The sequence below is a fragment of the Apaloderma vittatum genome, unplaced genomic scaffold (genome assembly GCF_000703405.1).
Source record: "Apaloderma vittatum isolate BGI_N311 unplaced genomic scaffold, ASM70340v1 scaffold8693, whole genome shotgun sequence".
Taxonomy (NCBI): domain Eukaryota; kingdom Metazoa; phylum Chordata; class Aves; order Trogoniformes; family Trogonidae; genus Apaloderma; species Apaloderma vittatum.
The window spans coordinates 73,467-91,493 of NW_009709761.1; the positions used below are offsets into that span (position 1 = coordinate 73,467).

The 18,027-nt window shown below is 39.2% G+C and overlaps 1 protein-coding gene across 1 annotated transcript in view; it reads right to left on the reverse strand.

Moving 5' to 3' along the window:
• LOC104272134 (anoctamin-4-like) overlaps positions 1–18,027 on the reverse strand; it is a gene marked incomplete at both ends in the record, with an annotated part of 111,809 nt that overhangs the window by 72,919 nt on the left and 20,863 nt on the right. Inside the window, 2 exons of the mRNA XM_009867044.1 lie at positions 7,401–7,559; positions 14,360–14,496. Coding sequence (XP_009865346.1) covers positions 7,401–7,559; positions 14,360–14,496 — 296 coding nt within the window. The remainder of the gene's footprint in view (positions 1–7,400; positions 7,560–14,359; positions 14,497–18,027) is intronic.

The window sequence follows — 18,027 nt, forward strand, 5'->3', positions numbered from 1 at the left end:
TTGTAGATATTTACATATTGAATAATAGGATCAGAAAAGTGAGAGACAAACAACTTACTAGAATGCATGAAAGCCATTAAAACCTTGGTATTAGTTACAGTAGTAGTTTAATATTGAACTACACCTGTGGTGGGTTGACCCTGACTGGGTGCCAGGTGCTCAACAAAGTCACTCTACCACTGTCTCTCCATGGCTGGATAAGGGAGAGAAAACATAATGAATGGCTCATGGGTTGAGAGAAGGATAGGGAGAGATCACTCACCAGTTACCACCATGGGCAAAACAGACTCGACTTGAGGAAATTAGTTTAATTTATTACCAAACAAATCAGAATAGTATGGTAATGAGAAATAAAACCAAATTTTAAAAAGACCTTCCCTCCACTCTTCCCTTCTTCCCAGGCTCAACTTCACTCTTGATGCTCTCTGTTTCACCCCCGCCGTGCAGGTAGAAGAAGAACCAAGGTTGCAGTCAGTTCATTACATGTCTTTGCTGCTCCTTCCTGCACACTCTCTTCCCCTGCTCCCATGTGGTGCCCCTCCCATGGGAGATTGCTTTCCACAAGTTTCTCCAAAGTGAGTCCTTCCCATGGGCTACAGTTCTTCATGAACTGCTCTAGCATGGGTCTCTTCCATGGGATACATTCCTTCTGGAACAGACTGCTCCAGCGTGGCTCCCCCTCAGAGTCACAAGTCCTGCCAGCAAACCTGCTCCAGCATGGGCTCCTCTCTCCATGGGTTCACAGGTGCTACCAGGAGCCTGCTCCAGTGCAGGCCAGGAGGGGTCAGCCTGAGGCTCAATCTTCACCATGGGCTGCGGGGAATCTCTGCTCTGACACTTGGAGCACCTCTTCCCCCTCCTTCCTCACTGGCCTTGGTGTCTGCAGAGTTGTTTCTCTCAAGTATTCTGACTCCTCTCTTCTGGCTGCTGTTCTGCAGTGGGTTTTTTTTTCCCTTCTTAAATATGTTATCACAGAGGGGCTACCACCATCACTGGTTGGCTTCACCTTGGCCAGCAACACGTTCATCCTGAAGCTGGCTGGCATTGGCTCTATCAGACATAGGGGAAAATTCTAGCAGCTTCTCACAGAAGCCACCCCTGTAGTCCCTACCCTCTACCAAAACCTTGCCATGCAAATCCAATACAACATCTGATCTTCTCCAAAGACCAAGAAGGTCTGTTTCTGTCCATATGCCAGTTTGACCTAAAGGGGAGTCTGTTAGCCATAGGTGACAAACCTCCATGTGGCCTCACCTACCATGCTTGAGCAGCATGGATGATCATCACATGCACAGTTGTCCTGGTGCTTCCTAGCACATATCTCACACAGTGCATGTTCAGGGACATCCTTTTCTCTGTAAAAATAAGCTCAGAGGACATAAGATTCAATTTTGATATTGGAAGCTTTCCCTAGCCGTTTTCCCTAGTAGATGAGGGGGTTTGATATGTGCAGAGCAAGCTCAACACGGCAGGGAAAAGTATGGGCACCAAAGGAAACTAGCAGCCAAGAAAAGATTCCCGCACTGACCTGCAGCTTGCTCCTGACCACCAGACAAATTCTCCTGGCAAGATGCAAATAATTAGTGAGCCAAAGGCTGAGCACTCTATTAAATACTGTATGCCTGGTTGATTACATTAACATCTATAGCATCAATAAGTTACAAATAAGTCATTGTTCTTCCAATAACTGAATAAATTGAATTCATAACTGGTAAAGAAACTTGGAGTCACCTCCAAAGACATTGTGATTTTATTGTGCGCTGCTTCTCAACGAAATTACATAAGCTAAGTTTATAAACATCTTTCCTTGCTCAGATCTGCAAACGCACTTGGGGTCTGTAAGTCAGTTTAATTCTTTTCTGCCTATGAATCACAATCAGAAATAACATTTATATAACAGGAGTCTCATGAACAATTGCAATGATGACGCACAAACCAGAAAAAAGTAGATCATTCTCACATAACTGTTTCAGCTCTGCAGTACTAACAACAGCAACAACAACAACAAAAGTAGTAGATGTCATTTTTGCCAGGAAGAAAGATGATAATATCTGACTATGCTCAGGAGAAATAGCAGTTGATTATAACTTCTCTTTCACACTGTCACTTTCTGAGCACAACTATATCTAAAGTTTCAGTCTTTGAAGTTCTAATTTTTTTTCCTACTCAATCTTTCTTTCTAACTTTTACCTCACTTTGACATGGTCATAAGTCTATTTTGGTTTCGCACTCAGGGATGAGCCAAGAGTCACAGAGATACTATTATGTGCTCTTTCTGTCATTTGTAATTTCTCTCAACATGCATCATTTTAAACCAGGCTTCGAGTTGCTGCTAAATATAAATCTCTTTCTCACTGAATACCTGCTTCTAGCTTCTGAAGTTCTGTCCCATTAGGGCAATGTTACACCAACGTTAAGAGAAACTGCTTCATAGAATTCCCACTACCTCACCATAAACCTGTCTACATCTGTTTACAAATTCAGAAAGTAATGAAATAATAGTATCCCAAAATTATATTGCATCAACTACTGGAAAGAATCTCTAAACATAACTTTCAGATTTAGATTAACATAACTTTCAGATTATATCTGCTAGCAGATACTTATTCACACACAAAAGTGTGCTTTTCTTCCCTTTCTTTTTGGGTTTTCTCCAGAGAACCCCTATTGTATATTTCTACTGTTTATTGTATACACCAGCTGCGTATCGGCTGCCAGATGTTGTCTCAGAAATGTCATCTGCTGCTTGAAGAGGGGAATGAATGCTGTTAAAGATGCCCTCTTGACAGCTTTATACTTACGGTGGCAACGTTTACATTTTTAATCAGGCAGGTAACCCAAAACCTGACACATTTTGGATTGTTCCTGAAAACTGGACCACTACACTACATTAATATCTTCCTTTATTGATGTGTGGACAGAAGTTCAAATGGATTGACTGCTTTTTGTAAAGTATCTGGAACTACTTCCTGAAACATACTCCGCAACCAGTAGCCGTAAGGAGACCTGCTTTTAAAGATGGTAAGGAATGCTATTGCTTTAAAGAAGTTCATTGCTTTTATGCTGAAATATTGGAATACATAAGTATGGAAAATATATAAAATAAAGGGCCTGAATACTACTTTCACTACTTTTGTGATTTGTTCTCCATTACTGAATTTCTATCTATCAATTTCTACTGGCATGTCAAATGCCTTTTCAAATAAACTGTATTAAATCAACTTACAAATTATAAATTAAAACCTTTGGATACAAGCAACATGTGTCTAGTACATTTAGTAGTAGAACTGCTCTGTATGAATTAGTTTCATGCAGTCATAAGAAGAAAAAAAACACACCCAAAGCACTGCAAGTTCAAACTAAATGTAGTCAATTCCTAGGGCTACAGTATGAGATAGTTCCCGACATCAGGTTCATTTTGGATACGCAGTATTTACTTAAATCTAAGATGACTTTCTTCTTCTGTTTAACAAATTACAAATCCAAGAGTGGTCTGTGTTTGTTCATCCAGCATAGACTTCTTTGAACCACCTTACCTCTATCCTGCATATGCATTTTACTACAGTCCATCTTACACAGGTTGTAAGTGAACAAGTTAGGTATGTTAGATTCTGCACGCTGGCTTCCTCCGTGCATTTTCTATAGTATAATTTAAAATATCTTACTGAAAAATGCCTGTAATACTGTATCCACGTACCAGAAAAGTGTAGTTACTCTTTACAGCAACTTAGTTCTACTTGGCTGTTTAGGACAGGGATTAAAAATATTAATAGAAGCTGCAGAAATAATTTGGGATAAAGGAATTTACTAGGCCAAGAAGCTGAATCTTTATGCTTGTGAAAAATACCATGGGCCCAATGTAATTATAACTCCTCATTTTCTCTTGAAAATATCGTGTTTCAAAAGAAATGCTGGGTTTTTCAGTATCCCAGAGGATGTTAAAATACACTATAGAACACGATATTTGGAATGACAGACATATCCTCTTTACGTAAAAGCGATCATAAATTATTTTTTTTCTCAGTGTCAGTGGGATAATCTTAGTCTCAGGTTTATCTTGCATTTGGATAAATATGAAACACACTTAGAATGTGGACAGTAATGCCCTATCTCCTGTAACCATTTGCCAATCAACTCTGGAAGGTATGAGGCTCATGTAATACTTACAGAAGGTATTAGTGCCTACAAACCAGCAACGTTATCAGTACCTTGTCTCTGATAAGAACTTCCTCCATTTAAAGCCTGCCCTCTCGATTTTATCCTATATGTATGTCTGTTTCAAAGAGTATTAAAAAATGAAAACACAAGGGTCATCAAGAATCCGAGAGCCAAGATATGATAGTTAATTATCTCCCTTGCGAGATATTGTGAAAAAGGATAAATCAATAAAGAAAATGTTATAACTAGCTGAAAAGAAAATACAGTCCTGGAGTGACCTATATTTTTAATTAACTTTCTAGAGATTATATGCATATGATCACATGTGTTTGATACGATCCACATTTGACTGGGATGACAGAGTCATCCTATCCAGATCCAATATACACTGGAAAGTAGGGGAAGGCTCAGAAAATGGTTTATTCTGTTCTACTCAATTAGCATTCACTCTTGAGCTCTGCTCTACATACCTTCACTAATTCAACGATCTGTTCCTCAGGCTGAGGTTCCATCATTTTTGCTACTAGATATAGAGAGCACCAAACCTGGCAGAACTTCCATGGGAGAGTGGTGTGGTATAGCTGAAGAGTGTGTGTATTCATTGCAGAATATCTGCAAAATGTTATCACCTTTTCCTAGAGTCAGAAACATATACCTGGTCAGGCCTTTCTCAGCTACAGGATCTTGACATCCTGACTAGATTCATCTCGACCTTTATGCATTCATTTCAGATTCACTTTCTCATTTCATGCTGTTAAGTGAACACTTCACTCCCTGTACCCACCACTCCCTGGGTAATTTGCTGTGTTACATCTGTCAGGGAGCCACTGTGGTGCATTTCTCTGTCTCTGCAGTGTTAATGAGGAATATGGTTTTGAAACCGCAGTGTGAACAGCTCTGTAAGTTTTCCTCTCTGTCACTGATTTCACATTAAACAGACTGGACTAATGTAATTGAATGTCAACATATGAACAGCCAGTAGCCAAAGGAGAATGAACCAATAGCCACACAAAATTCCTGAAAGGTAAAAAATTTATTTCAGTGCATTGGTTACAGCCTGTTGCCTCTGTATAAGTTCTGTGGCCAAAGCCACAGACAATTCTCTCGTTTTATTCAGGAACAAATTTTACCCAGTGGAAGCAATATATTATATATTAGAATAAACAAGAAAATAGAGCTGCTGTTAAAATCTTCCAGAACTGAAACTCAGTATGATGCATAGTCTCACCAAAAGGAGTTATAAAATAATGAGAAATAATCTAGACATTAACTGATCACACTGCTTGATTTAAACCTAAGTGTTAATGCAGCACAGTTGTTACTCTATGGAAACAGGAGAAAGTGTGCCAAGAATATCCTTACTGCTTTCAGGATTATAATTCAATTTGGAAACTAACATGATCATAAAATATACATGCTAGGGTTTAATATTTGGTCAGAGTCATATGTTAAAAAAAGATTGGTGCCCTAGATTTTAAAAACATTAGCCCAAATCATGCCACACAACCTCATTTTGATCATTCTGAGTTTAGAAAATGTACAATTACTACTGCTGGCAAGAAGTCACACCAAGGCCAAATGAGACTAATAAGAAATGAAACCTCATGTAAGTAATATAATAGAAACTGAAATGAATAATCAAACAGGCAGAACATTCATGCAGCCTAGGCAGCAAAGTCCAAATAAATGGGCTTTAAAGCCACAAGAAAACATTACAGTAAGCACTTAAATTATCAGTTTGAAAGTTTTCTGTGCAGAATGTTGCAATAAGTTTCATAATTCTTAAAATATAAAGTGATTTCATAGCTTTCACTGCTGACCTTAGCACAGTAATAAAACTGCAAAAATCATGAGGTAGAAAAAGGTTGGTTCAAATCTATTGGGTAGATGTATTTATAGGGAGGATTCATTCCACATTAATTTCCTACATTGTCCAAACTTCAGACTTCTTAAGTGTCTCTCCTGGTGGAAGTAGGGCAGAATTCTAGGATGGGAAGCTGAACACCTGCAGTAACACTCTTATGTTTTTGGATGTTGGGTTACAAACCTTACATACAGTGGTATATTTATGGGAAACATGTAATAAATGAATAATGGCTGCCATTGAAAACATCCATCATCTACTGCAGCACTAAAGATGCTAACTTCCAGGTTATCTGAAGGAATAGTTTATGGTAAATAATTGATATAATAGTGATACACTCTTACAACCACCAGTACTCACTCTCATTCAAAATCACTCAAAGAAAGGAAACATTTTAATTTTTCTGGAGAGAAACAGCTTCTGTTTTTTCCTCCAAAGAAGTGTGCCTTTCAAGTACACAGGCAGAATATCTGCACGTGTACCAAGAATTCAGTGAAAGGAAGGGAAATGCAGAGCACCTACCCAATTGACCAAAGCCTGTAACCTGAAGATGCCTCCACTGTTTCCATCAGTGGCAGCATGAGTGTGAGTCAATCAAGCATAAGTAAAGACAAATATTCAGCAATATCTATTCCGAATAGAAGTGAGGCTTAAGCCCTGTCTAAGTACACTTATGAAAATTTGAGAAAAAGCACAGACTAGGAAAAAGAGATGGCCTCTTTAAGCCTTGCTCCTGTTACCTATTATATAAATACATTTTTAGATATTTTACTTCCATTTTTACACTCTTATCCAGAAAAGAAGTACTGTGTTAGAGCTAATAAATATATATATTTTGTATGTACTGTCCAATTATTTTAATTTGTAGGATCAAGACAGAAGAAGAGACTTTAGGTTATTTTCAAACTACCAAAATACCACTCAAGTCCCTATGCTTAAACTGACAAGAAAAGGAAGGCAGGGGTCTAGTTAGGTCTCTTGAAAGAGTACCAAGAGCCACAGCAAACAGCAGAGCAGGGAGCCAAAAGTAAATGAAGAAACACGGATTGTACTCAGCAGAATTTAGGCCATCCAAGCCCAGAACCTGTTTTCTCTGTTGCACAGCACAGTGGATGAAATTCTGTGGCCTATTTGTGCATAAGGTTGAAAAATATGACTGTAATGGCCTGGTTTTGGCTTTCAATGCATGTGTCTGATTTTCCTTTAGGCTATGCTTTCCCACTGCTCTGGCAATAAATAACCTATATTTAGGCATGCTTAAAAGCATTTTTCCACTGCTACAAGAGTAAAGGGGTTTCAGAGTAAATAAAACTCATGCTTTCAGATTCTACACAGCTGTAAACGTTGAAAGTGGTTTTTTTCAAGGAAGCTCTCTTACCTCTTTTTCCATTTGAAGTCCTTCTGCTCTGATATTTCTCTCAAATACTTCCCTCTTTTCTGTTTGTGGGTTGGATTTTCTATACACCAAGATGTAGTCAATCCGACATTTTCCATCTCTAAAATACAGTCCATTGGTTTTGTTCTTATCAGGTACCTCCTGTTAAGAGAAAGTCAAACATTCCAGTGGTATTGATATGCCTTACTAATTGCTGCATTGCTATTTACATCATCAGTTTTCAGTAACATTCAACAGGAAAGATGAGGGATCAGAAGAAGCTGTTCAAATTTTTATGTGCTGCACACGCAGTGCCTCTTGAGGTCACATAAGAGGAATACAGATTTCCACAATGCAAAACCAGGAGATCTTCTTAGGCAAATGTTTGGTCATACAGGCATGGGACTGGAGAGAATAGAGGACACAAGCAAAACTCTTTTCCCCCCACTCCCTCTTAACATTAGGAATAACTTCTAACACATAAAATAAAACAGAGATAGTGTTACTGAAATGTAAATTTAAAATTAAGAACTCAGTATGGTAGCATGCCTTTGTACATGTGAGAAAAATAAACAATGACGTGATCATTTACTGTAGCAAGAAACAGTGAAACCTGGTGCAGAGATTCTCATTGCTTTGCTATGACCCTAGTACTTCTCTCAGAGGACACAGATAATATGGCCTTTTACCTACCCCATCACACCTCATCAGACTAATTACAGATTATTCTTTGTTTCAGCAACAGCTGAGGAAACCCACTGAGTTTATCTGAAAATAATTCCTGTTGTTTGGTCTAGCAGTACATAAATGCAATAAATACAGTTGCTTGGCTATTTCCTGTGAAGAACATGCCTGTTCAAATGTTTACTCTGACAGAAAGAATTTGATTTCACTGTTAATAAGAGGTCAAGCAGGTTCCTCTCCTGAGTTCTAAAAGACCAAACTGCTGGCCTTTTTTTCCCAGAAATTCATGAGATGAAGCCCTCTGTAGATCCTCCTTAGAGTTTAACACTACTTCCACATAATACAAGTCCTGCCCAGGGGTTAAGCTTTCACTTTCAGACAAGTTCAAATTGTATGGCAGTTTGTGGGTTGCAGTGTTTTGTACAAAAATCGTACATTGTGAATCACTCCCTCAGAATAGTACAATGTGCAGTGATTGTCAGGGACCTCAAGATAAGTCCAGCTCCAAGATGAAGAGAGGATTAGGTTCATTTTTCTCTGTTTTTTCCTGAATTTACTAACCAGAAGCAGGCATGCCAGATAACATATAACCAAATCCCTGAAAAAACAATAAAAAATAGTATTTTGCCTTTCACATCTGGGAAAAGTAGAAATTTTTCAAAATACTTCCTCCATAGGAGGACTGCTTCTGAATTTAAATAGCAAAAAGTGAACAGAGAAATAGCACAAATGATTCTTACAGAAAAAAAACACCAGCATTCCCATTCAAAGAATTTAGTGTTAGCTATCTTCCTGGCTCTCAGCAGGCATTTTTATTAAATAGAAAACCCACTGAAAGCATCCCAAATATCCCACCAACTTGGTGCATCCAGTTTACTGAGGGTAGAAAAGAGAATTGTTCTTAGATGCCTTTATTAGAGTGCTTGACTCCTGACACAGCTTAATGCAGACTTGATATAGTAGAACAGTTCTTTGAGCTGAAAAAGAAGGCAAGAGAAAAGATTCAAGCCCTAAGGAAATAACAGTAACTAACCGTTTATATCTATACTGCATATCATGCTGACAAATTATATCAACAAGGTATGAGCAGGATTTTTCACAAAGCATTAAATATGAAAAGAGATCAGGAAGAACAGTTTATTTGTTTCCATTAAAAAAATCTGTGTTGAGAAGATGTAAAAAATTCCAAAAGTATATTTAAGTTTGTTTAAATAAAGGAAAGTGCAGTAGGATATTTAGAGGCAATGTGTCAGCTTGGTGGTCCTGCTCTGAATTCTAAGGTTCCTGATGAGCCATCCTTCCTGTTCTGTAGGTCTCAGAATCACTATGTGTATTTTAGCAAGTAAAGTGGTGTAACAGGAAAGGATCTGCAGAACAAAGCAATCTGTGCTGAGGATCTGCTGTCCACACTAGTTAGGTTGGAGGGTTTACTTTGGGCCCACTCCAGCCTGGCTCAGGAAACTCAGTGGACTACATCTCAAAATTTATCTGGATCCAGAATGAATCCAGGTTTAAAATGCAACACTGCTCTGGAATACAAACAAAGCATGGTAAGGACAATTGAGAGATTCACTTCAACTGTAAACTCTTATCAGAACTAAAATGTTAGCACAGACACATACCACAAGGAACGTGTCTTTTTCTGCATGTAGTAGTGACTCCACTGGAAAAACAGATTTGCCCTTTACGCTTCCTATGTTTCTTCTTTCTCTAAAGAAAATTAGTTTGTCCTACATTGACTCATCATGAATGTATATATTAAAGATTATGAGATTTAGTTATTTGACTTGTAGGACTTCTTTCCCTATAAATATAAATTCCTGAGACAATTTTTCTTGGACTTGTGAAACACTCCCAACTACAGTACTGTAATTTTTCTCTCAGAAAGGCAACTTGGACACCCTTATCTGTGCTTGGAGGTAATTTTTGTTTTAGGAGCACAGTGTGTCAAATCCAGACTCATGAACTCACTTAGACTGGTATGGTCTCTGAGAAGGAACCCTTTCTGTTGCCCTATAAGGCAGTTTTATAGACTGAGACTAGACTTATTAGAACTTTGAAGGTCTAACCTGGTATGGAGGCAGTCAGGGCTGGCCCAGCAGTGTCAGGAAATAGCAGCTGCAGGGCTTTTGCATTGTCCATAGTGTTGCAGACTTAGACTATTCTAGATAGACTCTTCTCCTACCTTGAGCTTCGCTGGACCTTCTCCAGTCATTGCATCACCTTTCCCTGTGTTGTGACTTCAAAATTCAGTTTTCCTAAGTGAATTTAAAAAATGTATCTAGAATATGGTCTGACTGCAGTTTTTAGTGGGAAAGTAGTCTAGTCACATACGTCAAATCTCCATTACTTCATCTGAAAAAGGATGCCAGAAGAAAATGGAAGAACAGGGAAGACTTTAGCAAGAAGTTTAGCATTTCCGGTTTTCTTTACAGCTTTATTTGTAATTAATTTGTAATTGTATAATTAGGAATTATTTTCCAAGGAACGCAGTAGTTTTCATATTCTCAGATCCACAATTGGGAGCTATCAACATTCATACACAGACGACTCATACACATACAGATGCCAGGAGATCTTTACGCTAAAGGGCTTACCCAATGTTTCACAATCCAAAATGAGAGGATTTATAAACTTAACAGCTGGAACTTTGAAACGAAAGTGCAGTTAGGGAAATCAAGAAAATTTCAAACTTCACCTGCGAGTCTTTAAAAAACAGATCAGAAGAGACTCTAATGTTCACTAATTTAATGACAGATTAGATTCCTTCTTCATTCCCAATTGTTTTGGTATCTGGTTACTGTCAGTGTGGATGCTCAATGAAGATAGCATCTTTGAATTCCAAAGTGATATTTTTTCCTGTTTTTTGCGCCTACCTGAGATTAGAATGCCATGCATTTTAACCAATGCACACAAAGTGAAATGGATTTTTGATTTGTTCAGACTGTAGATGTGTTTGAATGAAACACAGAGCAAAAAAGTGGGTGTGGTTTATCTGGACTTCAGTACAGCATTTGACACCATCTCCCACAGCATCCTCGTAGCTAAACTGAGAAAGTGTGGTCTGGATGACCGAGTAGTGAAGTGGATCATGAACTGGTTGAATGAAAGAAGTCAGAAAGTTGTGGTCAATGGGGCAGAGTCTAGTTGGAGGCCTGTATCTAGTGGAGTCCCTCAAGGGTCAGTACTGGGACCAATGCTGTTCAATATATTCATCAATGACCTGGACTAGGAAATAGAGTGTACCATCAGCAAGTTTGCTGATGACACAAAACCGGTAGGAGTGGCTGATGCACCAGAATTCTGTGCAGCCATTCAGCGAGACCTGGGTAGGCTGGAGAGTTGGGCAGGGAGAAATTTTATAAAATATGACAAGGGCAAGTGTAGAGTCCTGCATCTGTGAAAGAACAACCCCAGGTACCAGTATAGGTTGGGGTCTGATGTGTTGGAGAGCAGCGTAGGAGAAAGGGACCTGGGAGTTCCAGTGGACAGCAGAATGGCCATGAACAAGCAATATGCCCTTGTGGCCAAGAAGGCCAATGGCATCCTGGGGTGGATTAGCAGGGGTGTGGCCAGTAGGTCCAGAGAGGTTCTCCTCCCCCTCTACTCTGCCCTGGTGAGGCCACGTCTGGAATACTGCGTACAGTTCTGGGCCCTTCAGCTCAAGAGAGACAGGGAACTGCTTGAGAGAGTCCAGCGCAGAGCCACAGACATGATGAACAGAGATGAACATAGTTGAACATCTCCCTTATGTGGAGAGGCTGAAGGAGCTGGGTCTCTTTAGCTTGGAGAACCGGAGACTGAGGGGTGTCCTTATTAATATTTTTAAAAATGTAAAGGGTGAGTGTCAGGAGGATGGAGCCAGGATCTTCTCAGTGATGTCCAATAATAGGAAAAGAGGCAACGGATGCAAGCTGGAGCATAGGAGGTTCCACATAAACATTAGGAAAAACTTTTTCACTGTGAGGGTGACAGAGCCCTGGCATAGGCTGCCCAGGGAGGTTGTGGAGTCTCGTTCTTTGGAGACATTCAAAACCTGCCTGAATGCACTCTCCTGTGACCTGCTCTAGGTGATTCTGCTTTGGAAGGTGGGTTGGACTAGATCTTTTGAGATCCCTTCCAACCCCATGACATTCTGTGATTCTGTGAAAAAACCCCTCACCTTTAGCCAAAAGACAAGCCGAAACCCAATCTGGCTCTGCATCTGTTAAGGAACTGTTGATAAAACTTCATCCATAAAAATTTTAATTGAATCTTGTTTCCATTTGGGCACAAACAACCAACAGTTGAAGCAAACAATATTTCAACATGCCAGCTAAAGGAAAGTGCTAAGAAACCTTTTGTACATGCTTGAAATTTTTTTGATTGCGAATTCATTTTAATGTGTTCAGCCAGAAAACACATTCAATTATTTTGCTGCAATGTTAACTTCAAAATTAAACCAAACAAATATCAGCATATTCAGAGAGATTTTTACTGGTGCCAGATCCCCTGTCCTTATGACATTAAGATGAATCTACAGGCGCTCTCAGCTACTAAACTAAATTGAAAGGCTGAAAGGAAGCTTGAAGCGTTGGAGCTCACCTCACTACTTTGTAGTTGTGCTCCCATATTTATCCATACAAACTATAAATCTAAACAATGTATCTTTTCCTTCTGGAATTAAGCAGAGGCCAAGTACTTTGAAATTTTTTTTTGTAGGCTACAGCATCCCTCAGCTCCCATTAAGACTTTCAATTTTCTGTTCTTTACATATACATGACCTACATTGCTATTTTCCTCAGTTACATTTACAAAAAAAACCAACAAGATAATCTGTTCAAACAGGAAAATATTTCTCAGGTGTTTTACCTTTCCCTTTCAAAAACAATGAAGAATACATCGAAGAGTAAAAGAAAGGTTTTATTGTTTTTTTGCAGTACTATTAAAATTACAGCAGCATATTTTTCTCTATATGATCCCCTATCCTGACCATTTTCTGTTCATTTTTACTCTTTAACTTGCAAAGATCATGTGCCTTTCACTTGTGCCCTTTTGTTAAAGATCATACAGTGCATGGCCCAAAGTATAACACAGGAATATCATGCCAGTTTAACACATTATAGTGCAAGCAGGCAAAGTAGTCCCTTTGTAACTTGCATGGGAAGCTGAGGAAGAGTGATCAGTAAAAGGGGAGACAAAATTGTGAGGAAGGTCAAACATATCTCTGGGTGCCCTGGATTTTGTTGCTTTAATTATCTGTCTAAACATTTCAGGAGTGCAGCTCTCTATGGGCTGAATTTCTAGCTCAAGGAAAAATCTCTGACTCCTCAGCAGTGTTTCACAAAAGAACTTGCATCACAGAACCTTCTACTCCCGAAAACCACATAATCTGTAATTGCAGTTTTTCTAAACTTTACCCAAACAAGTAAACAAAGCAGTCAGGGCAGAAGCTTCATCAATATACTATGGTTTTCCATATTTTTCTGTTTTCAGTATGGTTCCTGCCAATCCTGATCTGTGCCAGTCAGCCCTCTGCCAAAAAATCTTCAGGCACAGCTTGCAGGTGACACTTCAGTAAATAGTCTGGACACAATCACATTCCTGAGGTGGGGGAAATGAGACAAGTCCCTGGTCTCATCAATTTAATCCCCAAGGAGATAGCCCTAACATCCATGGGGTTTAGGGCAGTTGGAGGCAAAGACAAAAATGACACAAAAAGGAATTTAGGCCCAAATTTTCATTATGGGTCCATGAAACTCTGTCTACTTCAAGAAATAATTTTAAAAGGTCTGTGTGCCAAATGATTTCTCCCTGATACATTCTCATCCAGTCACTTGCTCTTCACTGGAAGGGAATATGTCACTTACCTGTCACCCCATGCTTCTTATGAGAGATTTATGATAAATTCTTCTCCTCTCTCCTTCCCACCAAAGGATTAATACACGGAAAACTTTTTCATTATTTTCAGGAGCAGTGAAGCATTAGACTTAGTTCAGAAAACAAGTATACATCAAGGGTCTGTATGGACTTTTCACTGGGGTGCATGAAATCAATAAAATCTCCTTTTCACTTGAGATATTGTGTATTTCAGCATTATAATCTTAGAATGGAAAACTATTCCCCATGGACTTGATGATCTTAGAGGTCTTTTCCAACCTTAATGATTCTGGGATTCTATAAGAAAGGTCAGAAAAAAGTTGTCTTGCAGGGAATGCAATTTTAAACCAAATTACATTTATTCACCTTTTATAATGGCCATGATTAATTATTATATTAATAATTCTGTATGTTCTTACCTCTCCCACAACTTCCAACCTGCTGGCATCATCAGAAGTACTGGTCAAGTTACCATGGTGAAGCAGGGAGTCATCATCTTTGGAAGGGCTGTTCACACCTTCTAATTCATCAAAAAAAATGTTGACATCCTTAGCTACTAAAAACAAAAATAACAACATACATTCAAATCACCATTGAACCAAATGAAGACATCAAGTGAAACACATTATCAATAAACTCACCTTTAATTTCTGGTACAAGTATATGCTATGCTAAGTTCAAAATCTGATGCTTTCTTCAGCAGTGAGCTGCATGAAGATTTAGGATGTCACAATACCTCTCTGATGCCAAATAAACAATCTTCTGTCACAGTAAAACATGTTAGCTATGTCCTCATCTTCTCTCGGGTTAAGTGGTTTAAATGATTACCTTCTGGATTAGTAAGGTCTCTGAAAATTACTTATTTTTTTTGTTATAAAGAAGCAGGTTTTTAACCTACTACATAAAGTATCAAGTTAGAAGTTGTGCAGACCTGTGGGGAAGCCAGAGTCAGAAGACCTTGCATAATTACCATTATTTGAAAGGCATTGAATAAATGATTCAGGGCAAAAGTTTCTCTTTGCACAATGTAACATGTTTTGATGCACATACATCTGGCACAGTCATATCTACCTACTGCACAGCCCTCAGTCATTCATGAAGAAACAGCTAAAATCTATAGAATGCTGTAATAAACCCAATCCTGATAAAACTGAAGAGATGTAATGGCCTGAAGCATGTTCCTCCATCCTGGGGATTGAGCAATGGTGCTTGGGACCAAGACAGAGCCAAAACAGCCAGGGGGTGGTTCCCTTCCCTCTGATGTCTGTGGGGAGAAGCCCCAGACAGCACAGCGGGGAGGCCTGGCCCAGCCACCCTCGGGCTGTGTCTGACTCCGGTTCTTCTCACGAGGCCCGACCTCGACATCAACCCACAGGCTGATATCCTGGCCCGGCCTTGACCCATCCCTTGCCCAAGGCTGGGTCTGGGATCTCAGGTCTTTTCTCTCACCCTCCCCCTAGGTCAGGTGGTGGGACAGACCTGGGCTGTCAGGCCCTGCCCTGCTACCCCCCATGGGGAACCTTCTATCCCGGCAGGAGGTATCTGCTTTGAGTAAATGGGTTGAATTTCCTCCACCTTTCATGCATTGCCATGTCATGTGACAATTTTACTCACATTTAATTAAAAAAACCCCAAATGCTAGAGGGAGCAAGTTCAAGACTGGCACTGTGCTCAAGATCAGAGCAGTGTCAGCTGTAGGGTGATGCTCCCTGCTCTGCTGAGCAAGGAGGTGACGAGGAGCTGTGGGCAGAGCTGCCGTGCAAGTCTACAGTTCCACACAAGGGCCATTGATCTGCTGAGTGAGCAGCTACTGGACGGGATGCACAGGGCGGGTGGGTAGTGGCCAGCAAGGTCCACTTTTGTGCCTCAGATGCTTCAGATCTGGCACAAAAGGGTGACACAGAGATGTGTGTGGGGAGAAGAAAAATGCCCTGGCTGAGGATCAAGCTTCAACTGTGAGTAGATTTCATCTCTCGCACCTCATGTCTCATATGCAGAATCCAGAATTACAACAGCAGAGTCACAACTGTTAGAAGGGACTCCTAAAGGTCAGCTACCAAGCCTCTACCCCTGACTAGATAAGGACCAAATATCTATTACTTTTAACAGAAATCTGTCTAACTCACTATGCCTCACTTTTTTGCAAACTTGACTGTCTTTTGGAATCATTCTTGTTTTGTACAATAACCTGCCGACCCTTTTGCTCCCCTAATTTAGTCACAGGCAATTGTAATTCCTGTTGATGAGAATTTATACTAGCAGGAAACAGCCAAAAATCTCCAATTGCTGGTGGCAGCTTTGTTTTATTTCCAACTACTGGCTGCAGGTAAAAATCCACTCCCTCACCGTGGAGAGACAGAATACCTGCCAAAAATTGAATGCCATTAAGTGTTCCCAAACATCATGATCATTTTGTGGCCTCCTTTTCACCTTTCCCATCTTCAGGGGCTATAGCCCAGTTTAAGAAACCTTTATAAAAAATCTCTGATGCTGCCAACTCCACAGTCCTTGCAGGTGGCCTATTTTTCAGTATCACAAGCAGGAGAAAGTTTTCTCTGTAATATTCATCCTGAATATGCACCTATGTTGCAATGTAAATATATTATTCTTGCCCTATCAATTATGAACATGGAGAAGAGATTGCTCCCTTTTTTTGCGTCTTTTACAGTATATGAAGTCTGTTATTACAGCTGTAGGTAAATAAAAAAGAAAACCCTATCAAAATATTCAAGAACTCTTCTTCATTTTCATGCATAAAATATGGACAAGTTTAATGACATACACTGTATTTTTCATTGCAATACTTTTGCTTAGAAAACCACTAAATATTTCAGAAACAACAGAAAAGTCTTCACATCCAAATTAATCCAGTCATATTAGGCTAACGAATTAATCTAAGCAGTATAATTTTTAATAGAGATTCTAAGTTTTTAATACTTTTAGTATATATCTTTTTATCTTATCTTTTTATCAGAAATTCTGTGCCAAATTAACAGGTTTTACCATAATAGAATATTTCTTGGGTTTATCAGATTTGGGGTTGCATACTGACTAATTGGATGTCAATATTAGTATTGCACAATATTTAATCCCTACATAACACTACATATTGTAATCAATCAGTTTTAGGTAGTAGCCCATATTCTGCAGGATCCCAACCAGCTTTTACAGAGATATTGGGAGTAATAGCTTCACCTATTTCATTCTCTTTTATATTGTACATGTGAACATATCAGAGATATATAACCTTTTTTTTTTTTTGCAGATAGTAAGTTTCTCTTGCCATTTTTAGGCTGGTTTTACTATCAGTCCCTTTATTTTACTTATCTTACTTCTGTGAAAAGTGCCAGGAAACTGTTAGAGACAAATATCCAGACAGGAGTTTTTCACCATAAAACCAGTCTTACTCTCACACCATCCTGCTTCCAGCTTGGGGTGAGCTTACTGACAGGGCTGGAGAAGAGCATCCTGGTATTTTGGTTTGTGTGATGGGGAGAGGCTGCAGCTCCTCAGTGTTACTGTGGCTGCATCCAACCCATCCTAGGACAATCAACAGAGTTTTTAGGTGACTTGGCAAAAAAAAAACTCCAATTTGTAGCACATGCGGCAGTAACATTAAAGAATTATTTGCCATCTTGATCCATTTCAATCCACTAAAACCATACTAGAGATGCCTATAAAAGACAGAGGAACCAATGCCAACACAGCAGTGTCTAACCACCTGCCTTTTATCGTCCCTACTGTTTCAAAGGGTAAGAATGGAAACATTCCACTCCACTAGATAATATCCAGATATAGATCATAATCAGCTTTTGCATACATGTTCATATGAGAAGAATTCATCTGAATACTTGACTGAAAGAGCTACTGAAACAGAAAACATTTTGAATGACTTGAAACTTTACTGGACTGAAACCCAGCAGAGTGCCTCCATGAGAACATGTGAAGCTGTACATGATCAACACCTCAGTATAGTCTGACAACAACTGGAAAATACAAAAAAAATATTAAATAGTGAAACTTTCTGAAGATTATGAAAGATATATATCTATTGCAGACAGAGACAAAGACAGATATAAAAAGAAAA